The 26625-nt window shown below is 33.7% G+C and overlaps 1 protein-coding gene across 6 annotated transcripts in view; it reads left to right on the top strand.

The window, feature by feature from the left end:
- Positions 1–26625, top strand: part of slc12a7b (solute carrier family 12 member 7b) — a 58838-nt gene that overhangs the window by 10052 nt on the left and 22161 nt on the right. For 4 of the 6 annotated variants that reach the window (XM_043226586.1, XM_043226589.1, XM_043226585.1 and 1 more), the window contains exons 2-7: positions 18181–18275; positions 19590–19721; positions 22246–22392; positions 24199–24253; positions 24373–24503; positions 25413–25654. In XM_043226586.1, the coding sequence (XP_043082521.1) occupies positions 18181–18275; positions 19590–19721; positions 22246–22392; positions 24199–24253; positions 24373–24503; positions 25413–25654 (802 nt within the window). Of the gene's footprint in view, positions 1–2260; positions 2632–12524; positions 12673–18180; positions 18276–19589; positions 19722–22245; positions 22393–24198; positions 24254–24372; positions 24504–25412; positions 25655–26625 lie in introns of those variants that run through there. The other 2 variants (XM_043226587.1, XM_043226591.1) reach the window with 2 other exon arrangements.

Below are 26625 nucleotides of genomic sequence, written 5' to 3'. Positions count from 1 at the left end.
GACTTTCACAGAAGACATAATGAAGCTCTCATTTGCGAATTATGAAGCTTATCGTTGCTACGTTAAACATTTAAAACCTTTTATTCTTCTCTTATAAGCGTGTGCATTCCTCGTGAAAAATACGTGCGCTTATGTGTATTGAATGTGCACCTCATAAGAAAACGATAAAACATTATTTCTCATTTTATATCATAACCGTATATATAAATAAACAATCTCACTGACTTGTAAGTTCACTTAAGTGAGTGCGCCTTAGCAATAAAATCAAGTGAATTAACATTTAATTCAAAAGGAAAAGAAAATGCTTTAATGCACATTTTAAATTGTAATCAAAGTCAAAAGTGCTTCAATGTAGACAAACAAATGAACATCTAAAAGACTTGTAAAGTAGTGCATTAATCAATATTACATTTAACATGAATATATTTTTAAATACTAAATTGCAATGTCTTTATTACAAATGACATTATTTTCAATTGAAATGACAAAAAACGATATGCTTGTCTGTATATTTGGCAGTATACTTTAATGCTAATTCATTGTAAAATTACATAAAAAGATGTACTCGGGTCCTATTTTAGTGGAATAAAAAAATAAATAAATAATTTCAAAAAAAAAAAAAACATATATATAAAAAAAAATATATATATATATATATATTTGCAAATGCAATTAAGTGTCTAAAAGCCTTACATTCAGTTTGCAATTGAGTATATTCTATTTATTAAATCCTTAATAAGTACTCTTTTAACAGGGTATGCTCAGGTTTACTAGTTTTTCACAAGGCTTGTTTGATCCAGGTGAAGCATGGCGGAGAATGCTGCAGGTGTTTCTTAATTCCACAAATCATCTTCCAAGAACGCGGCCTCTGCTGCGTAACACAGTTGAGGAAATTCACACAACCCTAAAAAACAAGCAGAAAACTTACCAGTGTTTTTACTAAGTGTTTCAGGTCTGACTAGATTTGAATAGCCTTTTAAAACGTTTTTTACGCGGCCAGTGCAGGCTTGTCTTTGCTCTGCACTGAACCGTACGTCAAGGCTCGTGAAGACAAAAAGACTATTGCGGCCGTGCGTTACTAAAGATCCTGCCGTATGTCAAGTCTTGTGTTGTTCGTGCGAAATAAATAAGCGTCTGTAACCACAGAGCTATGCCGCTGGGCTGCTTTAATGATAGGCCGCTGTGTTCGTGGCCTCGTGTCTGCATTGTTCTCATGGGAGAGCGTGATTTACGTGGTTCACAAACCGGTTTACGGTAACGTTAAACCACTTCCATCTACCCCAGGATCACATGCAGTCATTTGTAGTTTTTGCAGTTTCATTTAGTACTGCTATTGCTGCTCAAATGACACACTTCACTTGCTTTTTGGTCATGAATGGGTTTGCAAGATTTTACATTTGTAGTATGATTAATACTACCTTTCAGTTTAGTTTTTTTTTTGCTGTTATTCGAGAAGGACACAGAAATTAGTAAATAAGGACAGTGAAGATATTAAATATGTCAGAAAACATTTCTATTTCAAATGAATGCCGTTCTTTTAAAAGTGCTATTCAATAAATGACCCTGAAATATAAAATAAAAACATTTAGCTTTACTGCTGCTTTCGACACTGATAATAATCACAAATGTTTTTGAGCAGCAAATCAGCATATTAGAATGATTTCTGATTTCTAAAGTAATGGTGCTGCGCATTTAATATTCACATAGAAAAAACATTTCACAAACCATTTCACAATATTAATATTTTACTGAATTTTGATTCGAATTAATGCAGCCTTGTTGAGTATAAGGGACCTCTTTCAAAAACAATATAAAAAAAATGATAAATAATTTTAGTGATAGTAGAAAGACTACTAATACTACTACTACTTCTTCAGTCAGTCAAAAAAAATGTAATAAAATTTAATCATAAAAAGTAAAATATTTAATTTGCATGTCATACGTGCATTAAACAATCACTTTTAAATTTGCAGGTTTTTTCAATTATATTTTTGTTAGTTTTTTGAAAAGTAGTTTTTTTTTTTTATTATTATTATTCTGTTGTAGTTATTTTAATGTGTCAGTTAAACTGAACAAAAATGAGAAATGTTTTCTTTTTTAAACTATTTATTTTAGTTGTTTCTGGTTGACATTTATTGTGCTTCAAGTGCATCAAATCTGACTGCGATGATTTCAGTTTTGTTCACCGATAGCAACCCTGTTGACCTGGGAGGAAGTTTCTAGAAGAGGTTCGTAATCAATAGCTTCCTTTATCTGGCGTGTTGTTGTGTCTGTGGAGGTTCACTCTGCCGCAGGCGAGAAAGGAGACGGCAGCTCCTGTGTGAGTTAAGGACGGCCCACTGGGCGGGGCTTTCCCGCCTCCTTATATGGAGGCATGCTGGTCACATGGTCGAGCCGGTGTCAAAGAGATAGGAGCACAACTGAGAACTTCGAACCACTGCTCAAACAAGCCAGCGCAGAGGAGGAGAGGCAGAGGGTGAGACGGACAGATAAGGAGAAACACAGACGCCTCACATGGTGAGAAAATGCCCACCAACTTCACCGTGGTCCCCGTGGATGATGGCAGAAAGTCCTCTCAGGAAGACTCGGATGACAACAACGTCCTGAAGGAGGAAGATGAAGAAGCCGTAGGTGAGATGTTCCCTCTGAGAGTTTTCCAGACTGAATCTAAACAGCGCGGCTGGATCTGCTTCAGGTTAACTGAGCGGGTCGCTGTCCGGAGCTTGTTTTCTCTCTCTCTCTCTCTCTCTCTCTCTCTCTCTCTCTCGGAGCGAACACGCCTTCTCTTTTTCCTCTTTTCACATGGGTGAGAGGAGCTTGTGCTGAAGACAAGCTCATGTGATGTTTTTCTTGCATCTTTTGTCAGCTCGTGGGCTTTGTGTCGGTCGTTCAATGTTTCTTTGAGTGCACGTCGTCGCTGGATGTGCTAAACGGAGACAAATATTTGTGCATTTATTGCATAAATGACGGCAGTGAACAGAGTAGCTGTTATTTCTACACTCATTGGCAGAGTTTCCCGGCATCCTTCTTGTGCCAAATAAAAGGCTGATTTGCTGAATAAGCACGAAATATTTAATTGCACTTTTAAAACAGTTTTCTCTTGTGAGCGTTGTCTTTTTAGGGCAGTAGGATAGTAAAGATAATTAGCTGTGATTCATATCATGATAAATTCACTGTGGTTTTTGTGAGGAAAAAACAAACAAACATTGAATCACCATAATGCTTATTGCAATATTTGTTCATGTATTATTACATAATTTAATGGTAAGTCTTCTGAACGTCTTTTTCATTACACTTTTCTTTTTTTTTTTTTTTTTAGTTGGTTGCAAATGTAAGCAAAAGCCTTTTTAAATTAAACCCTAATCTTCATCATGAGTAGTATTTTAATGTACAGCTGTATTTAGATGTTAAGTTTTCTGAAAGACTTTATTATGGACTAACTTTGTGTTTACTGTCTCTTGAGGACATCAGGATAGAAATGTTCATAATTATTTAATATTTAAGGTTCAGTCAAAAGTTCTACCTGTTTTAAATTCTTTAAAAAATTATATATATATATATATATATATATATATATATATATATATATATATATATATATATATATATATATATAATATAATATAATATAATATAATATACCGGTATATATATATATTTTTTTTTTATTATTTATTTTTACTTTTTTTTTTAAAAATCAGTTTTGAACAGCATGAATTTTCTTAAACTAATTATTTACATTATTATTAAACTTGATGCATTAAAGATTCTGAATATATCTGCTTACTCGTAGGTTAAGCAATGGTTCCTCTGTTTGAGGAAAAAAACTTCCCAGCATTTATTCGCGCCAGCCTGAAGTTTTATTATGCCGCGTAATAAGCACCGGTCACCGAGTTCATCTTCAGAAACTGACCCTCATTACACGATGCACCAGCTGATGGCTTTTCTCCCGCTAATTGCTAGCCTGGCTTACAATTACGGCCCAAATTGCACGGCCTCGGTAGAGCAACTGCACGCATATTAAGGCTTATGTAAGCGGGGCAGTTTTCAGCGTTGTGCAACGGCTGTTTTTCTTCCCCTGACTCTCCTGCGAGACGAGCGCGGACTCAGATTCCAGTCAATGCTATTGATTTGTCACGTCGCTTGCTTCCTGTTGGTTCCCGCCGGTGGGAGTTTAAGACCCCACCCTTCACGTTCAGCGTAATCTCTGGAGCTGCTCTTTGTCTGCATATCTTTTGGGACGTTACAGATGAAGGTCACGGCCCACGGCGGCCCTAACCGCGAGAGTCTCCTCACAGATAAGGACACTCTCACTCCCCGCGTTTCTGCCTGATTACATATTACTAGGATACGGCTCTGCGGCCGACATCTGTATCCAATTATTCCAGATCTCCACCCATGAAAAAGGCAACCTGAAATTGAATAACAGAGTAACCGTAAACCCTCTCAGCGTGCGCTTTATCTACTCGAAGCTTTCAGCTCAGCGAGAATAAATATAGTTACATGCGTTGTTTGATCGCGTTTCGTTAAACCTGCTTTTCAGCGTACGCGGTGCTGCAGGAAACACTGGAAGCGTGCATCCAACCGATACGGTGCACATTTGTCTCCGGGTTTTCTGCTGATTCGACGGCGCAAAGCAAGATGATTATTAAAAACATCCACGTCCTAAACTAAGCTTGCGCGCATGATAACCGTTGTTAGTGGCCCTGAAATATAATTTTTGATGATTCCAGGGCAGTGAATCACGATTCCACCCTGTTTCGTAAACCTCTTGATTCATGCTTAAGGTTAGCAGCGTCGACTTTTCAACGCTGCGGAGAGACAGATGTTTTGCGGAGAGCAGGCGGTGTTTGTTTAACGCGTAGGGAGGATTTTGAAAGCATGCACGGAAAATAATGAGTTTCTACATGGATGTGAAGTGCTTGGCGGTTGGATGAACTCACTGCTAAAGGTCAGGTCTCGTGTGTAGTGTGTGTAATGAGGGAGGATTCAAATATCTGCGTGTCACCGGTCGGTTACGAAACCACGACCGCTTACTAGGGAAAGACTAAGCACACATCGAAAAAGAGTCAGACAGGACGAGATTGAATATGGCAAGGAAACCCTTTTCATGTTTTACCAAAAAAAAAATAATAAAAAAATAAAAATATATATATTAAGCATTTAATTAATTGGATTATGGATTTTTTTTTGTAATAATACAGTAATTTTTTACCAGAAAAGCAACAATTTTTTTAATAAATAAAAAAATTACACTTTAAAAATAGTTGCTACCCGATTTTTTTTTTTAATAATTTTGCAGTGAATTTTTATTATTTAAAGCAGCTTTACATTATGAAACATTTACTCAGTTATACTTTATACCGCTAACCTTTAAAAGCATAACATGTTTTTCTTTTTATAAACCTCCCCCTCTATATTTTCGTAACGTTTCACATTTCTTCTGCCTTAAATAAATGAATATAGACGTCCTTACGGCTGGTATCCATGCAAAAACCATAGAAAAATGTAAAAAGTAATATCTTCGCGTTATGATTTTCAATTGAATCGTTGGAGAAAAGCTTTACCTCTGAATTAAAAACAATTAAAAAAAAATCTTTTCTGATTGGACGAGCTGTATTGCATGGAAATTAAATTCCACGCTGTGTTTTTTACGTTGTTTTCCCTAACACTCCACGTTTCTCCCGTCCTTTTCCCGTGTAAATAATGTAAAACAGTGCATGCAAATATATCTACCACAGTGTATATGTTACAAAGCAGCAGACTCGTTTGTCCCAGCTCACCTTGAACCTGAACTCATTGATTTTAAGCTGCGCTTTCACTCCTGACATCGGCGAGAGCACGGCGACTTTTTAGGACGTGTTTTGTAGTTTTTGTGTTCCCATGACGTCACTGTAACTCCGACCAGATGTGGAGAGCGTGGAAATCCTGCGCTGTGTTTGTGAGACGAACCCTAACGCCGTACATTCCTCCTCATTCATCTGATGAACCTGGCCGTGTTCGTTTTGGTTTTCACCGTCACAGATAAAACCTTCTGCACTGTTTTCTTAAAGCGGCAGATCGTCCAGATTGTACCCTGTGCTGTTTTCGGCTGATCACAAAAGGAGAATGCTCAGATGTTTTATGGAAGGAACTGACCAAAATGTTGGCTATTCGTGGAAAAACTTGTCCATGGCATTTAGAAATGACATTTTGGTGAATTATATAACTTTGAATATACTTCCTAGGCCATATGGATCCTTTTATTTACTCATTGTATTTTTATTTATTTATTTTTTTGCTGCAAAAATATGTCAATATAATATTTTTTTTTAGTTGTTTGTCAGTACAAATATTCAACACGTAGAAATACTACAATTTCTGTTAAGCTTAAGACATTTCTTTCAATAAAACACAATGCATTATTCAAAATAAGGGTAAAATACCTGTAAAAACAAAATAAATAAATACAGTAAATTCATATTAACACACTAGGGTGTACACTGACCTGAGAAATAAAATAACTGAATATATTGTTAAGAAATACCCCAAATACTTAAGTTTATGCACAAAAGTTTTATGCTTCTTTTGTATATTTTTCTTTCTGGAAAAAAACTATTGTTATTTTGCTTCTTTACTAAATGGATCTTAATGTAAGAATTTTTTTTTGTATTGGAAAACAAGACAAAAATACTGAAGATAAAAAAACAGAAAAAAATTGTGGCCTACTGTATGGATTTGGAATAACAAGAAAGCAGTATTATTTCAGTATTTCTTCATATTTTCGAATTAGATTTTATTTTTATACTTTTAAATTTTCTATTTTTTGTGCATTTTTACTTTTCATTTTTGTAATTAATTTGCTTTTTTTTTTGGTTGTTTGTTTTAGATTGTTAAATATATATTTAGGTTTCCTTTTAACCTTTTTTTTTATTTTTGAGTTTTATTATCGTTTTCCAGTTAGTAATATTAGTGCTTAACTATTGAAATGGGTTTCTCCTCCAATAGGCCTGTGTTTTATTTTAGCTTCATTTCAATAAACAGACATGTCTTCATAATTTTAGTGTAGTCGATGTTGATAACGAGTAAATAATGAAATATTTAATTTTCCTTCACTACTGTTCTGAATGAAATGCACGGGTCACTCCAACAAGAGCTGGTCCGAATCCCTCATACAGTCCCTTTCAGAAGTGTTGAGCACATTTCTCGTCTTCCTGTTTCCTGGCAGGCTGATTCTGTCTCCATGTGCTGCGGCCGATAAGAGTCTGTGTGTGTTTCCCTGCCGCTGAAACGCTGCGAGTTCTGACCCTCCGACTACACATCCTCTGACGGACACTTTCCCTTTCCCAGCTTTCCACCCAGACTTTCAGTTTTACAGCCTAAAAGGAACGGCCAGACATTTTCACATTTTCCTTCAGCAGGTTGGCTTCTTCTCCAACGACCTGAAGTAACCTTCACGCTGTGAGCGTTTAGAGCAGATAACGGAGCACAATCAGCCTTATTAATGTAGTGCTCGTGCTAATAATAAGACGCTGAGGGTCCCGTCGCCTTGTAAGGCTTTGAATGTTTTACAGGCCTGGGTCTACTCATGGAGTCTCTTTTCTTGTCCGTTTATTGGTCCCTTGATGTTAGTCAGGGTTAGCCATGTCAAAAAAATGCTTCTCATTTGGACAAACATTGAAATGTTATAATATTATGAATATGATTTCTGCATCCATTTCTAAAAGTAAATGTATGTGTATATGTGTGTGTGTGTATGTGTGTGACTATGTATATATATAAAATAATGCATGTGCATCATGGACTAGAAAAAGAAATAGATACAGAAATAATATTCATAATGTCTAAATGAGAAGCATTTTATATATATATATATGTGTGTATATGTATATGTGTGTATATATATGTATATATATATATATATATATATATATATGTGTGTGTTGTGTGTATATAGATAGATAGATAGTAAAAATGAAATGTAAAATAAAACTTGACAAAAACAATGAAATACTTAAATGTAAAAAAAAAAAAATGTTTTTTTATTTCACTTGTAGTTTTAATTATTTCAGTCAGTGCTATTGTAGTTAATTACAACAGAAAAGAAATAAATAAATAAAATGTTTAAAAAAACCATGACATTTCAGCTACTTGTCGAGGCAACAAATTTGCCACTTTCGTTTAATTTAATAATTGATAATAACTCACAATAATAATAAATGACACAAATGAAATAAAAATGAATGACAAATATAATCACATTTAAAAGAATGCGATCTTCACTAAAATTGAATATAACTAAAATAAAAAGGAACAGAAATATGAAATGAAAAACCAAAAAATAAAAAACTGGACAGCTAGGTGGGAAAAAAGTTGACGCTTTAAAAAAAAAAATGTAATACATTCTTTTATTTAATGTTTATTTTTATTTGATGCTTTTAGTTTGAACTAATAACCCTGGTTGACTGATTTATTCTGTGTTTTCTAGGTGCGCCCTTATTAAATACCTTGGCGAGGTTGGTTTATTTATGTAGCACATTTCATACACAATGGTAACTGAAAGTGCTATATTTAAAAAGCAGTTAAATATAACGTAACTGGTCATAAAAAAATCGATTTAACAATAAGAGGTTTGTTCTGGAACACTGGCCTCTCAGTCCTGCTCCGTCATGTCGGTGTTATTGAGCGCAGGAGGATGACCTGGACGGCGGTAGCTGCTCTGGGTTTAATCTGTGCTTGTTATTCCCGCTGCGCCGATTCACCGCTGCCGTTGCATCGAGATGAAATTACTCCCGAGTTTTACAGCTCTGGCTGACGCACGGAAACCGGGAGTCTGTTACGAAGCCGATTACGCATCTTAACGAACACACGCTTATGCGTGACTTAAACGGTGTTTTTATTACGTCGCTTTGCATCTTTATTGTCTTTTCAAGGCCGATCAAGTTCAAGTAAATAACGAGATGCTTTCCCTTCTGCTTCGGCCTTTGCAATTGAAACGGAAGGAGAAGTCAAGCGTACGCTGTAGTGAGTAGCATGCAATTTGAACTCGTGTTCAGGTAACAGCAGAACAGACTGATTTGAAGCTCGTCCATCATTATCAGTGACTCGCCGACTCCCTCTGCTGGAGAAATACATGCTTAGAGATGCGGAGGTTGGACAATGAAAACGAAAAGCCTGGTTTTAGACCACAGTCCTTCATTAGTATGGTGCAGGGCCTCCTTTTGCGGCCAATAGAGGATCAGTTGGTCTTGGGAAATGACAGATACGAGTCCTGCACGGTGGTCAGAGGGAGTCTGAGCCGTTCTTCTTGCTGAATAGTGACCCGATCCTCCAGAACACCCCAAAGTGGCTCAATAATATTTAGATCTGGTGACTGTGCAGGCCGTGGGAGATGTTCAACTTCACTTTCATGCTCATCATCTTGCTGTGTGTATTGGTGCATTATCATCCTGATACACGGCACCGCCTTTAGGATGCAATCGTTGGAGCATCGGGTGCACGTCGTCCTCCAGAATGGTTTGGTAGTCCTTGGCAGTGAAGCACGCATCTAGTACAAGCATCGGGTCCAAACCATCAGCGATCCACCCCCATGCTTCACTCTGGACATGCTGGGTTGTAAGCTTCTTTGGGGCTTGTCCACACCGAAAGACAGTGAAGACTCATCAGAGAACAATGCATGCTTCACATTGTCCACAGCCCAAGTTTTCCAGTGCCATTGAAACCGACGTTTGGCATCGGCACGAGTGACCAAAGCTTTGGCTATAGCAGCCCGGCCGTGCATATTGACCCTGTGGAGCTCCCGAAGGACGGTTTTGGTGGAATCAGGACGGTTGAGGTGAGTTGGGCAGCTGTGGTTTTATGTTTTTTGGCACCCTTTCAGACAGCTTCCTCTTGAGTCCACAGTTACTCCTGTTGGATGTGGTTGGTCCTTCTTGGTTGTATGCTGACATTACCGTGGCTCTTGATGCATCACCAAGACTGTGCCATTACTCTGCTAATTAAACCTTCACGCTCGGCTCTTACTGGAGGAATGAGCGATCCATGCCGATTGGCCACCAGGCTGCTCAAGTTTAATCATGACACGTCCAACACTAAATTGGCCAGTGTTTCAGTTTCGTTCTCCAACCTCTGCATAAGAGATTGCATTTGCACAAATGACGTCTTATTTGTTTTGGCAGATTAACTGCATTTGACTTGAGGCCCTCACTTCTTTGTTTAGCTTGTTTTGATGGGTCCATGGAATTGTTTAAGGTTCGTTTCATTTAGTCATGTACACGGTTGATTTCTGTTCTCATAATAGTGTTAAATGAAATGACATCCTTGTGTCCCGCTTCTTTATTTTCTGTAGGCTCAGAGGAAGTGTGTGTGTGACAGAAATAATGACAGAAATCAAATCCTCAGTACTGGGCTTTGGACTACAGTTCTTTTTATGTGATTATTATTATTATTATTATTATTAATAATAATTGCAATAAATAAAAGTATGCATGTATGCATGTGTATGTATATGTATGTATGTAATGATCTTAAGTATTAATGTAAGGCTACCTACTTTGTGTGTATATGTATGTATGTGTGTATACATTATTTTTTTATTTTATTTTTATTTTTATTCTAAGCATGAAAATATTAACAACATAAAATGTACATTAAGTAGTAATATGTCTGTAGTAAAATATTAACAAATACCAACTTAATAATATTAAATATGAAAATAATTATATTACTATTTTTTTAATTTGCTGCTGTAATTATATTTCTTAATAATAACAATAATAATAAGGAAATAAAATATAGAAATTGTCAAATACATATATTGTAACATAAAATCATAATTCATCATCATAATACAAAAAAGCAATGTTATTAAAATATAATAATAATAATAATAATAATAATAATTTCATATCACTTCAATAATAACATGAATATTAGTATTGAACATGCTATGTTGACTATGACTAGGAGAATGAATAGAGATTTTATTTCTACACAGGCATTGTTTTTTTTCTTCTGGTGATCATATAGATGATTTGTAGAAATGAACCGAAGTGATCAGTTTTTGTGTGCTGTTGACACTCATCAGGGGGTGTGTGTGTGTGAGATCACCCCCCCTTCAATCCCAGCATGCTCTGTTACGTAACACGCGCTCGTTTACCTGAAGGCTTTAACAGCTTACAGCGCCGCTGACGTTGGAGCACCGCTAGCAAGGACAAACCCACAGAAAAACCCTTTCCAATATTAATATGCAAGCCTGTGTCTGTGCTTTTAATTACACCGTAAACGTTCCCACTTCATACTTTTAATGCTCCCTGCTTGTATTTGAGGGTTTACCGTCTGCTTCTTAAGTACACTTGGCGTATAGTTAACCTGTAACCTTCTCCCTCGTGTTTAGGTCAGTGTTGTAAATGAAGAGTTTCTGCCTGTGTGGGCCTTCCTTCCTCAGGTCCTGCTACACTTTCTAAAAAGGACAGGATTTGGTTAATCTGGTTAAGTGATTACTACCTAGTTTACATGATGATGAACGGCCACTAGATGAGCAGCAATTAATATGGCTCTCGTAAAGTGAGTTCCTGTAATAAACACCACCTCGAGCTCCTTTTTTTGAATAATGAAAATAATGTAATATTACAGACACGCGTTATTGTATTTAATTATTATTTTTTAATTTATATTTCTTTTGTTGGTGTGTATACATGCACAGTATATCTATATAATGTACTTTTAAACATTTTTATGTAAATATAAACAGGCAAACATTTAAATTGTTAACTTTCCTTAAACATTTAAACCTTAATATTGTTCATAAAATTTTTTGAAAAATAAAAATGAACATGCCATGCATTTAGCAAATACAAATTTTTATTCTAAATAAAAATACTAAATAAATGCATTACAAATAAAAAGCAAATTAATTTACCGTAGCATAAAATAATTTATTTATTTATAATTTGTAAAAAGAAGGACCGTGCATGGCTATGCTATGTCATTTGATCACTAAATAAATATATAAATAAATGCATTATAAATAAATAAATTAATATTTTGATTAGGTTAACACAATAAAAAAACACGATAACAAAACCAAAAACAATACAATAAACTTTTTTCTAAAACATGTTTTACTGTAATATGTAATTAATTATTGTATATAATTATATAAAATAATTCTTTAAATTGTAGTAGTAGTACTAGTGCTAGTATTCCTTTTTTTTTTATTATTATTTGTTTCTGTTGACAGTTTTTGACAAATGCATTTTCATCACAGACAGTACCAATATGTACCTAGTTTCCCCTGCTCTCTTATATCAGATACGTCTTGTTAGAGGTCACATTATTCCAGATGCCATTCCAATCATTCAGAGCGATTCTTTAGTCTCCTCCATCAATCACTTTCCTACCTTTCTATCTGTTTATCCCCCTCTCTCTCTCTCTCTCTCTCTCTCTCTCTCTCTCTCTCTGTCTCTGGCTCCTCCCCCGTGTCTGGGTGAGTGCTTTAGATCAGGGATCAAGCGCTCAGGGACTGATGTCTCTGAGGTTTTATTGGCGGCGTCACAGGCGCTGATCTTCAGAGCGCTGATAGCGGAGTGCGTCTGAAGCCCTTTGAGCGCGTCTCTCCAGGGACCCTCGGCAGACCCATCTCAGCCTCTCTCTCCATCAGCATGGAGCCGGGGTCGAGCTCCTGCCCGCGGGGTAAGTGCTCGGCGTCCTGGATTCGGTGACGGCTGTGGATGTCAGTAGCGCCGCTCTGTTGGGTTTAATGCCGTTGGTTTAAGTCAAAGTTGCGATGTTGAGCTGGATCTCGTTTTTACTTCAGCGAGTGGACGACTGCTCTTCTGGATCATCTCAGGTGGTTGCCGTTTTAATGTCGTCAGCCGGGCATTGGTCAGTGACGTTTAGAAAGACGTGACTATTAGTGTTTTAATATAATCAGTCAAGAGCATACCCTGAAAAACTTCTCTAAAGCAACCAGTTGCACTGAGCTCGTCTTCTTTCTTTCTTCGCTAGAGATATTTTGCTGTCAGCCAGAATATAGCCTTTTCTGAGCGCACTTTACGCGATATTTCTGAAAGTGTTAAGCCAGATCTCGTTTCTTTGCTTCAGTAGATGTACAGTTAGTTTTCCGGAGCCATCCAGAGCATCTAAAGCGACTTTAAGTGACGTTTTGAGTTAGTTGTAGTTTTTACTTCGGCAGACGTGAAATTGCTTTATAATTATAGCTAGAATGACGTATTTTTCAACCAGAGCATATGCTTGTCTGAACCGACTTTAGTGACACTTAGACTAAGTGAATGTGGCTAGTTGCAGTGAACTAGTCAGAGTTGATACTTTACTAGATTAAATGGCGGTTCTGCAGTTTCCCAATCATCTGGAATGATTTCCACTTTAATGTTGTCAGCCAGAGCATAAGCCTGTCTAAACCGACTTAAGCGATGTTCTGAAAGATGTGACCGGTTGCACTCAACTAGTTTTTTGTTTTTTACAGTAACGCTTTACAATAAGGTGTCATTTGTTAGTTTAGTTTATGTTTACTAATGTTTTTAGCCATTGTTTAATTAATGAACCTTACTGTTTTTAACTTTAGTAGAGGTTAGTTTGCTGTTCTGGAGCTTTGCAGTTTATCCAGAATGGGATTATTTTTAAGTGTCTTTTCAAACTAATATGAATACTTAAGTTTTAATACGCAAAAAAAAAAAAAAACTACCTTAGAAGTTGTTTGATCTTTCTTGAAGATACTGTCTGATCCGAACATTGTAAACTGACTTTTTTTAGTTGCGTTGAACTAGTCGTAGTTCATACATTATTACACATGAAATTGCTGCTTAGGAACTTTATAAACATCACGAATGAGAGATTTTAACCCATTTTATTGTTGTAAACCACAATATAGTTTTAATAAATTACGTGTAAGTGACTTTTGTGAGTAGTTGTATTGAACTAGTTTTAGTAGACATAAAATAGCTGTTCTGTAACTTTATTATCAGTTAGAATAATATTTGTCAAATATATATTTACTAATATAATATTTTAATATAATTTATAATTAACCAAAATTATTTAACCAGACATTATTATGTTTGTATATATATATATATATATATATATATATATATATATATATATATATATATATATATTTATTTATTTATTTATTTATTTATTTATTTATTTATTTTTGGATTGTCTAATATATTTTGGGTATAAATGTTTCAAAAAAGCATATAAAATATTACATTTAATACATTTTGGGAACTTCCCAGATATAGTTTTAATGCAAGTAAGACAGAAAAAGCTGACTTTAAGATTCAAAATCAATAAGTTGCAAACAAAAAAATGAACATTATTGACACATTTGTATAATTTTGTAACTTTACCTTTTTTAGGGATGTTTATTTGCTCATTCATTCATTCATTCATTGCTACAGTTTTTCATCTGGAGCCAAATGTCCATCCGTTTATTGATCAGTTCATTTCTGCTGTCGGTCAGTGATTCATTTATTGATTGATTGATTCATTTATTCAAAATCTTATAAGTTCGAGTGTGATTTTTGAAGGCCGTGGCCAGAGAGCCTCACTATGATCAGTTGTAGACATTTATACGTGTGCTTATTTACTTTCAGACTTGGGGTCGTCTAATTGCTTGACATCCGAGTTGGATAAGGGGATTGGAGTGACTCTTTCTGCCAGCGTCTCTTGCACAGTCAGCCGGTGTAAAACAAGCTCTCGTAGGCTGCTTAAAGATCAGAACGAGAGAGAGCTTAGCCGATATAAATAGAGTATGCGGCCGTTTCTTACCATAGAGGCTGTGATTCACGGTCCCCGGTAATACCTGCTCTACCTGACGTGTTCATTTCAGCCTTTCTTGTGACAGTTGCTTAGTGACTCCAGGTATTATGTGCCTGGAAAGGAAACGGTTAAGGTGAACTGCCCGTGTGTGAAGGGTGAATCAAAGGTGTGTTGCACGGCCTCTCTGCTCTGGACTATAAATGTGGAGCAGTTAAATGCACAGATCCTCAGTGAGTTTGATGAACTTGGCATTGCCCTGAGGACCTGAGACTCTGCTGTGGTGGGTTATTTTGAGTATTTAGTCAAGGTGGTTTATTTCATCATCATTATTATTTGATTTTGCATTTTTGATTCCATTTCATATTCTACTCATTTTGTTGTTGTTATTTTTTTTAACTTCTTTTGTTTTTTATCTTACGCAGTTTTTTATTTATTTATTTATTATTTTTTTTAATTCATTTTTATTGTCAAACTTGACTTTTTTATTTACTTTTTTACTTTTATTTATTTCGATTTCTGTTTTGTATTGTATTGTATTCTTTAGTTTATGTAATTGTTTTATCTTAATTAAATTTTGTTTAATTTATTTTAATTTAATTTTGTTCTGTTTAATTATTTTTTATTTTTTTCTTTATTTTTGAATCGTGTGAAAAATGCGACTCAGATCCCCTCCAGAGTTTTTTTTTTTTTTTTTTTTTATATCCAGCAGGTCGAAATGCATCACGATAATGTTTTAAATCAACAAGAACAACGGACGTTTCCTCAAACACTGTGTAATGCTACAAAACAACTTACATATTTATACGCAGATCACTTAACACTGCGTGTTTGTGAGAAGGGTCACTTTTATTAGGACCCACTGATAATCCATCATTGTTGTCACCACCGGTATCCGGTTTAGTCTCGGTGGTTAAGGAGCCTGAATTCTCAGGGAGATTATTGCTATATTTGATTTTTGTCTTCCATGATGTCTACAATTAGAGTGTTTGTAAACACTGGACCAAAGCTGCTCCTCTGTCATGCCTGGAAAAGAAATCGTCTTAAGCCAGGAACATGCGGTGCAGTGCTGCTGATTGGATGAACTTGGAGGTCATTTTGTCTGCTACCATCAGAGTCGTCTGGTTCTTCCGTGCTTGAGACTGCTTTGTAAAGGAGTTTCCAGTTGGCAACTTGACTCGGCACATTTTCCAGCTTATGCAGCATTATTTAGATGGATAACAACAATTGCGCATATTTTTCTTTCTCTGTGATCATGCAAATATGTATATATGGGTTTTGTTTTTTCTTCCCCCCCCCCGGAGCCGAATGTCCTTCCATTTATTCATGGTTTCCGTTCTGTTTTGCTTATTCATTCATTCTCGGTGTGCGTTTCTCTGGACGAGAGCGCCGGGCAGCGTTAGAACAGTTGACGTCTGCAGTGATGTAAGCATATCTGTAATCTAGGTCATTTTGATGAAAGTGGACCACATCTCGTGAGATTTGGCATTACTGTATCAAGTGTCTGAAGTATCAGAGGTGCGCCTGTGAGTGTGAACACATTATAATACTAACAGCTCAAAGCGGAGTAGTTAAGTAGTTCATAATTTACCTCAGGCCATCCGAGATGCTGATGAAGTTGGATCTATCTATCTATATGTGTGTGTGTGTGTATGTGTGTATATATGTGTGTGTGTGTATATATATATATATATATATATATATATATATATATATATATATATATATATATATATATATATATATATATATATATATATATATATATATACATTTGGAGAACTGTAGCACTCCATCAGTGCGTCTCACCGATGGATGCTATGCAGTGAATGGGTGCCGTCAGAATCAGCTGATAAAAACACCACAATAATTCAGGTGTTAGCTGATGGACCGGAGTGGTGTGGATGTTTTAATCAGCTGTTTGGACTCTCATTCTGACGGCACCCATTCACTGCTGAGCAGGTATTCACTGAACGGCATGAGGATCATTTTCAGCAGCTTTTGGACTATTCCTTTAAAGAAGGTTCAGAGGAATCGAACTGAATCACACCAGACTATTGAGCGTCCTGCAGTTCAGGTCTGTAGGGTTGCTTACAATCTGCCATAAAAAAAAAAAACACTTCTGAAGAGAACTTTTTAAATCTAAAGGCACTTAAAGCATCTGAGTCTGTTAAAAAGAGTCTTAATATTTGCACGATAAAATTATTTTTTAATGTTAAAAATTAACGTTAGAAAGTGAATGTTCCGTTTTAGAATTTTGCAAACATTGTTCCTTTTTCTAAATCCCCCGAAACCCTAAGGCCTGGCGACGCTTCGGTTGGGAAATGTTTTGAAACATAAAGGTTACACAAGCAATGGGAGATATTTTTTGGTGACAATGCTCTGAGAATCTTGTTGAACATTTTAAGAGACATTCTGTTAACGGTAGTAGAAGAATATTTAGTCATGTCCCTGTTTGTCTTTCTATCTTTTCCGTGTTTGTAGTTGCTTTGGTTATCATCCTCGCCAGCGTGTTTTGTTCCGGTGGAGCTGTAGAACTGGAGATTGCGGCTGAACCGGTAGAAACGTGATGCCAAAACGCCAGGGTTTCGGTTTGGGCTTTCAACACCTTTTAATGAATAAATGTCTGTGTTAAAAAGGTGCTTAAAAAAAATGTGCATGTATTTAGAGTGAGCCGTGACTCTTCTGCATAAATGTGTGCACCAAACGCTTTCAACTGGTTTGCAAATGCACTATTGTTTCAGGCGGCATGAAAAATGACTCGCATGCACTTGTGGCTTCGTTGCATAATCATACAACATTTATGCATTGTACCGATGCTTTTACCCGAAAAGAAACGAGAAGCGAGCCAACCATGGACTTATTTGATGGAGTTTTTTTGTTGTCGTTTACTATTAGCACACTCTCGGACGTTGCCGTTTAAAAAGTGAAACTGTTGAGATATATTTAATTCGGCATCTGCGGCTTAACGGTAGTTTAATCTAAGAAACCCTTGGAACAGAGTGTCGTTCTAAATCTGAATTATATGCTGCGTTGAAATTATAGCTCTGAGGAAATGAATAAAGCGATGTAATCTGAAAATAAATCCTATAGTGACGCAGCCCAGTCCAGATGTTTATTTAAAGCACTGCAATTTAGCCTCTATATATAAGCGCTGAGCGAGTAATTGCATGTTTTCCGCTATACGTTCGAGCTTTTAGAAGTGCTTTAGTGACAGGACACCATATGTCACGGGCTTTGACCGGTGAACCGGAGGACATTGATCACCATCATGCTCTAATTATAGGAAAATCATTACGTCTGACCGGCGGCAATCATAGGAAGTCTGCTTTTTCACAATTCGCCCGACCAGAAAACACACAAGATGAGCACGAAGACCTGTAATCATGTCTTTATTCCTCTCTTTCTCTAATACAGGCGATGGAAACCCAAGGGAAAGCAGTCCGTTCATCAATAACACAGATGATGATAAGGGAAATCTGTATGATGGGAAAAACATGGCACTTTTTGAGGTACTATCTTTAAGCTTCATTCAAGTATTACTAAATACATTTTTTTGCATGTTTTTTGACTAACAGTGTGCTCATATATAATATATATATATATATATATATATATATATATATATATATATATATATATATATATATATATATATATATATATATATATATATTATTATTTATTTTTTGTTAACAACAAAAATATTATAACTTTTTAAATATTAAGTATTACTGAATAATGTTTTTTTGCCTGTTTTTTGACTAACAGTGTGTGTATATATATATATATTATTATTTTTTATTTATTTATTTATTTTTATATTATTATTATTATTATTATTTATTATGATGATTTATTATTCATTCATTCATTCATTCATTCATTTATTTTTGCTGATGATTTCTTTGCATTTGGCTTTTTTTCATGAATTTTTTCCATTAACATTACATTATGAAGTAATTAATCTCAATTTATTTATTTTTAAATTTAGATTAGACTTTTTAATTTTTCAAGTATTTACGACCTAAAATGCTAATATAAGTACAGGTTAAATAATCATTTTAATAATAGAGTAAATACATCTTTATTGTATATTTTATAATTGAAGTCATATAACAACAAATGTATTTTGAATATTTTTGTGTTTTATTATTATATGTTTTATTATTATATGACTTAAATTATAAAATATACAATAAATTTTATCACAACAATACATTTTCTATTAAAAGTATTATTTTTGGCATTATAATAATATGAATTTCAAATAATTTAATACAATATGTTAATAACAAAAAACATGTTTTCTTTATTTAGCAAAATAAACATACTACACACACACACATATATATACATACATACATATGTACATACATATATATATATATATATGTATGTATGTGTATATATATGTATGTATGTATGTGTATATATAAATATATAGCCCTATAAATCAACAAAACGAGTATACTTTTGCTTAATCCAAAAATGTGATTCTTTTGATTTATTTGTTCTTAATAAGTTTAGTGTTATTTCTAGGTCTGAACAAACCCATTGTGTTTGTTTTCAAGCCCTCATGGCTTTTCTCTACTCTGTTTTCCACGTTCTCATTTCATGTTTACGATCGCGAAGAAAGTGATCCGTGGTCCCTGAAGTTTATTTCAGCATAACTTCATGATTTGGGACGGACAGGGCTGTCATTACGTCCTTTGATTTCGGGGCCTGCGTGTATTTTTACTCTGGGGTTGTTGTTTTTTTTTTATGGGACGCGCTTTCGTTTGCGGTTTGTTCATCATCAAACGCACGGCCTCTCGCCCTTTCAGGAGGAGATGGACAGCAATCCCATGGTGTCTTCTCTGCTCAGCAAACTGGCCAACTACACCAACCTCACGCAGGGCGTCCGGGAGCACGAGGAGGCCGACGACGAGGAAGGGGCCAAGAAGCAGGCCGTCAAGGTAACACTCGGCTTTAGAGGACAGGCTGAACTCTGAGCTTTCTGTACGTATGAGCTCTGCGTCTAATCGAAAACAAATGGGATATACATTCTCCGCATTCTTTAGCCTCTGCTGGAAACACGGCAGGAAATTAATACAGGTCGGATCGCTTGGAATGTCGGATTCACGGAAACGTGTCGGAAATGACCTGAACTTCTCCAAGTTACATTTTTCCGTCCCGCCGTACAGGAAGTGCGATAAAGCTAGCTCCGAACCAGGCGTTATTGTACAGCTAGCAAAATAGCTTTCACGTTTGGGGTTGCTGATTTGTTTCGATTCAGAGATTAATATCGTAAAAAATTTAAAATGAAATAAGAAAATTATTTTATTTCAGCTAGTTGATGAGGTAAAATTTAGTTTTTGCTATTAATACTGATAAAAAGAGAATGGATAAAAAGAACTAGCAAACATTCGTTATATTAACATTGTTATGTGATTTAAAAAAATATTTTTGTTTTTTTAATGTTTTTTTTAAAACATTAAGTTTTATTGCAGGTTTCTGGTTTTTGTAAAGCATCGTTACCTAAAACTAAAAGCAATTAATTTTTTTTTCAAGCATTAAATAATAATTGCAAAATCTAAAAATATCTTTCATATATTTAATATTTTTAAAAATATATATTTAAGCTAATTACCATTTCTCATTTTTATTTATTTAATTTTAAACACTTTACAGTAAGGTGTCACTTGTTAGCATCAGTTAATATATTAACTAACCTAACGTGAACAAACAACGGTCAGCACGCGTATTACAGTATTTATTCATCTTTGTTAATATTATTTAATAAACATTGTTGGTTGATGTTGTTGCTAAATGTAGTGAACTCACGAACCTTATTGTTAAGAGGTTACCGGTTTATTTAGATGTACTAAAATAGCTCAAAAAATGAAAACTGAAACAAAACATGTATAGATAAAATGACAAAAAATGCACAACAAAATGAACTTTTAAATGGAACGAATAGGATCTTAAAAGTTGCCAATATATTTCTCTCAGCCTTTCGTTCACATTAAATAAAATACGATGTCTAAGGCTTATTTAACGCATGCACAAAAGTAAGAGTTTTTCTTTGATTTCCGCTTCAAGCCCAGCGGGCAGCAGCTTTTTGAGTTCTCGTGGTTATTGCTGACAGTCAGTAAAATAGCTGAAGCAATGGCCAGGCGATAGCCACAAACCACAGTCCCCGTCACCGGACGTCTATCTGTGATTGGACAAACACTCGCTCATTAGTCCCGAGATGCTCCGACTGCGTCCAAAATGTGTGCTCGCTGCATCGGGAAAGATCTTTGTTTGATTCCTGTAGGGTTGATCTGAACAAGAGCCATCCAGCAGAGCAGGTATGCTTTTAGAAACATAAATGCATTTGTTTGTTTTGGTTGTGCACGGCTTGGTTACGGTCATTTTTATTTTTTTAGTTTTGAAATTAATATTGAAGCAATCAGTTGATCGGATATGGATGGATGACATGGATTAAGTATATTAAAAGGCTGAAAGCATTTAATGTGTGAGATCTATATCTGGTTTGCATTTCGTGTGTTATGGAGAAGAATTAAATATGTATTAAAAAATTGCAACTTTACCAAAGCACTTTTGAAGCGCTCGTTTCTTCTTTCAGGAGACATTTGAGCTGTTGAGGTTACTGGTTTGATTCTTTATAGATCAAAATATTACGTTCGGGGGTTTAATACAGATCAGTGTTTTGATTTCTAATATTTTAACTATACTGTAGAAATGATTGATGCACATTTATTTTTTTTTTGTATCAAATGTCATGTTTAATTTGCATGCTGTTTTTTTGTAATTAATTGCAAAATTTACTAGAAATAAAATAAATGTTAATGGAAATAAAATATAAAAATTGAACTTTTATTGTTTTAGTGTTACAAGCACATTAAATTAAACATCGGATTTATTTATATATAGTTTAAAAGGCAACAATTTTTTTTCGTGTAGTTTAACTTGAAGTACTAAAATAACTAAAACTAAAACTGAAGTAAAAAACATAATAATTAAAACTACAGATGTATTTAAAAAAAAAAAATTACTAAACACATAAAAAACATTTTAAAATATTAATATAAACTATAAATATTAATATGAAATAAAAAATTATAAAAACTTTAATTAAAATAATTAAAACAATTTAGCAAATAAATTGCAAACATTTTACTATTTTTAACTAAATAAAAATAAAATAAATTACATTTAAAAATAAAAACTAATTAAAATAATTATAATATATAATATATAAAAAAAATATATATATATATATATATATATTTATATATATATATATATATATATATATATATATATATATATATATATATATATATATAATAAAATGATACAAAAATGATCAAATATAAATGACACTAAAATAATTTTTAAATGCTACAGATCAGTTATTTGTGCCATTACCTTTCAGGATTTTCATTTCTAGATTTTTTTTTTTAGCCTAATTATTGCGTCTCTTGTTTGCAGAGCCCGCAGATGGGGACGTTCATCGGGGTCTACCTGCCCTGTCTGCAGAACATCCTGGGAGTGATCCTCTTCCTGCGAATGACGTGGATCGTGGGGACGGCGGGCATCCTGGAGTCCTTCATCATCGTGTCCATGTGCTGCTCGTGTGTAAGTCAAGGGTTCAGAGGTCACCGCTCCCACGTGTGTAATCTCCGGTGCTCTGAAGTCGTATTTATAAAGCGTCTAATTCACCTCAACCTTCACTCACTAGTATCGTTGTACGCTTCGTCTCCTAGAGATAAATGAGCGATGGACAGACGTTTGTAGGAAGGCGAATCGATACCAGAGCGCTGTTTGCAGCCGCTTTTTCTTCTTTAATGTGATGCAGGACGGCTCGACTTAATATCGACTTGATGGGGAAAAGTTTTTATTAATTGCAAGTGTCGAAAAGTTGGGAAAGACAAGATTACGAGATTCATGTTGAGTTTAAGGGCCAGTTTGTTTAATGCATACGTATATTGTAGCTATTCTTATTTTGGTACCGCTTTATTTTAGCATCTATTAACACCGATTATGATATTGCTAGAATAGTTATTTATTAGTAGTTATTAAGCACATATTAATGCATTATTCTATTAAACTTAACAGCTACTCTACTATTAATAGGCAGCAAAATATGAATTTTTTTATGTGTGTGTGTGTGAGTGTGTGAGTGTGTGTGTGTGTGTGTGTGTGTGTGTGTGTGTGTGTGTGTGTGTGTGTGTGTGTGTGTGTGTGTGTAGACGGATATAAATGGCAGGTGCAGTGTCTGTGTTCGTCCAGTAAAGATCACTCCGTCTCCTTCATTCAAACGGCTTTATTTCACTCGTTAAGCCTGTTGGAGTTAATTGGCTTTAGTCCAGCAGCTTCTCGGAGTCCAGAGCGAGAGAGACGCAGGGATTTAGACTGGACGCTCGGCTCAAGGACACTCAGACACTGATTGCATAACGGCCAGATGCAGACCACCTTTAACAGAACTAAACGTTCCCTAGACAAGGAGAACCTCATTATTGTGCTGTACATTTATCTTCATATGATACTGATTGAGTTTCATTGACCTGTTTACGTATTAATACATAATATAATATAATAAGTTTATATATATATATATATATATATATATATATATATATATATATATAAAATCCAAAAGTTATTGCACCAAATATTTATTTTATATATATATATATATATATATATATATATATATATATATATATATATATATATATATATATATATATATATATATTTGGTACAATAACTTTTTTGATTTTTTTATAACATTTGTTTTGTTGTCTTGTTCTTCTTCTTTTATTATTATTATTATTATTATTATTATTATTATTAAATAATACAAACAAATAAAAGTAAAAATAAATCAACATATACTAAATAATACATGTAACATGCTTTTGGAAATAACTTTTTCATTAAATAATAATGAAAATTACAATTAAAAAATGGTTACTAAAATAAAACATTATTATATATAATATTGCACGTTAGAATAAAAAGTCACTTTAGTTTTATTATTTAATAAAGAAATATAAGTAATGTATTTAGTGAATATTAAATTGTTTATAATATTACACATTTAGAATGGGTATAATAATGATTTTTCGCATAATTATTTACATTTTATTTATATTTTTTTTAATAAGGCCTGTGGACATTTTTGTTGAATAATTAAATTTTTTTATTCATTTAAATTTAGATCCACATTTTCGTAAATATTGCATTCTTTTGTATTAACTTATACATTGGAATTAAAATGTTTATACATTTTTAAATAATAAGAAAAGTCATTTATTTAAAATGTATGTATTTTATCTGAATTAATATTAATTTGTTAAAACGTACGTAATTTTTATTTATTTATTTTTTAAATTCTGAATTGATAAAATACTATGGACATTTATTTTTTTTTTCCAGACAATGTTGACAGCCATATCAATGAGCGCCATTGCTACAAACGGTGTTGTTCCAGGTAAGGCGTCTTCACATTAAAAGTATCGCTTTCAGCTTGTATTTAAACAGGAAATGTCATCGAGAAAGCTCAGATCCCCAGCCAGATGTTTCAGGTTCTTCTCTGATGTTCTCGTGCAGCCGGAGGCTCGTACTACATGATCTCTCGTCCTCTGGGCCCGGAGTTCGGCGGCGCGGTGGGGCTGTGTTTCTATCTGGGCACAACGTTCGCCGGCGCCATGTACATCCTCGGGACTATCGAGATCCTCCTGGTGAGTGCTGTGTGTGTGAGGTTAAAGGTTACGGTCGGATTAGGGCCAGAAAATCCAAAGACAAGAGACTTTAGAAACCGCTAATTAGCTGCTGGGATGTACAGATCATCTAAGAATAACTTTACACTTTCAATTAAGGAATTATCCAATGATTGGATACGTTGAGTTGACATGGTGAATGTTTTATTTTGTTTTTATTTTATTTGTATTTTTTTAAGCACTTTTGCGTCGCTTGATGTCATTGTAAAATTAAGCAACATTGTCGATTTTATTTTAATTTTTTTTTTTTTTTTTTTTTTTGTGCGTATTTATATACATAATATAATGGAGCACAAAAGCATATTTTATGCTAGCAAAACTATTTATTTCAAATGTGATTAATTGCAACACTAATTAGTTAGAATATAAATAAATTAAATAAATAATAAATATAAATAAATAAATAAATATAAATAAAAATAAATATAAATTAAAAAATTTTAAATAAAATAAAATTAATTCATTGTTAAAATAATAAATGGAAATTCTTAAATTAAATATCTAACATCAGACTAAACGAACAATAAATTGAACAGTACAGGAAAAAAAACATTTAAAATATTTTCTAAATCATTTACACACATGTAGTATATTAAATGTTTTAGTCATTTATTTATCTCATTTTTTGCCTTCTAAAATGGGTATTTCTATATGAAAATATATAGCTGTCTTTTAAATTTTAGTATGAGAGTCACTTGCTCCATGCTGATCATGTTAGGGGTCTGTGACATTTAAAAGATTGAAAACCCCTGACATAGCTCTTATTTGTCAGAGATTGAATCTGTCTAATAATCCCCAGTCCCATCTTTTGGTGATATATATTTGTTTCTCTTTATATTGTTGTCTAAACTTGTGTGTGTTGTGTCCCAGACGTACATTGTGCCGAGCGCTGCCATCTTCAAGGCGGAGGAGAAGGCCGGGGAGGCGGATGCTATGCTGAATAACATGCGTGTTTATGGGACGTGTTGTCTGACGCTCATGGCTCTCGTGGTGTTCGTCGGTGTGAAGTACGTCAATAAACTCGCTTTGGTCTTTCTGGCCTGTGTGGTGCTGTCCATCCTGGCCATCTACGCCGGGGTCATCAAAACCATCTTTGAACCTCCAGTTTTTCCGTAAGTCACACATTAAATGTTTTCTTTTCTTTTGTTTTATTTTAAAGCGCTTTTGTTTCACGTACCTAATAAATGTTTATTTTGTTTTATTTAATTTTGTATTTTATTTTTTAATACATCTAATGTTTATTTTATTTAATTTTATTTTTAAGCACTTTTATTTCACTTACCTAATAAATGTTTATTTTATTTTATTTTTTAAGCACTTTTCTTTTTCACATACCTAATAAATGATTGTTTTTTTTTTCTTTAATTTTTTATTTTATTTTTAATACATCTAATGTTTATTTTATTTTATTTTTAAGCACTTTTATTTCACTTACATAATAAATGTTTTTTTATTTTATTTTATTTTTAAGCACTTTTATTTCACATACCTAATAAATGTTTTTTTATTTTATTTTATTTTTAAGCACTTTTATTTCACTTACCTAATAAATGTTTATTTTATTTTATTTTATTTTTAAGCACTTTTATTTCACTTACCTAATAAATGTTTATTTTATTTTATTTTATTTTATTTTTAAGCACTTTTATTTCACATACCTAATAAATGTTTTTTTTATTTTATTTTATTTTTAAGCACTTTTATTTCACTTACCTAATAAATGTTTATTTTATTTTATTTTATTTTTAAGCACTTTTATTTCACTTACCTAATAAATGTTTATTTTATTTTATTTTATTTTTAAGCACTTTTATTTCACTTACCTAATAAATGTTTATTTTATTTTATTTTTAAGCACTTTTATTTCACATACCTAATGTTTATTTTATTTTATTTTATTTTTAAGCACTTTTATTTCACTTACCTAATAAATGTTTATTTTATTTTATTTTATTTTTAAGCACTTTTATTTCACTTACCTAATAAATGTTTATTTTATTTTATTTTTAAGCACTTTTATTTCACATACCTAATGTTTATTTTATTTTATTTTATTTTTAAGCACTTTTATTTCACATACCTA

Source organism: Puntigrus tetrazona, chromosome 24 (genome assembly GCF_018831695.1).
Source record: "Puntigrus tetrazona isolate hp1 chromosome 24, ASM1883169v1, whole genome shotgun sequence".
NCBI lineage: Eukaryota > Metazoa > Chordata > Actinopteri > Cypriniformes > Cyprinidae > Puntigrus > Puntigrus tetrazona.
The sequence above is the reverse complement of the archived record's forward strand: the minus strand, read 5'-3'. Positions and strand labels throughout refer to the sequence as shown.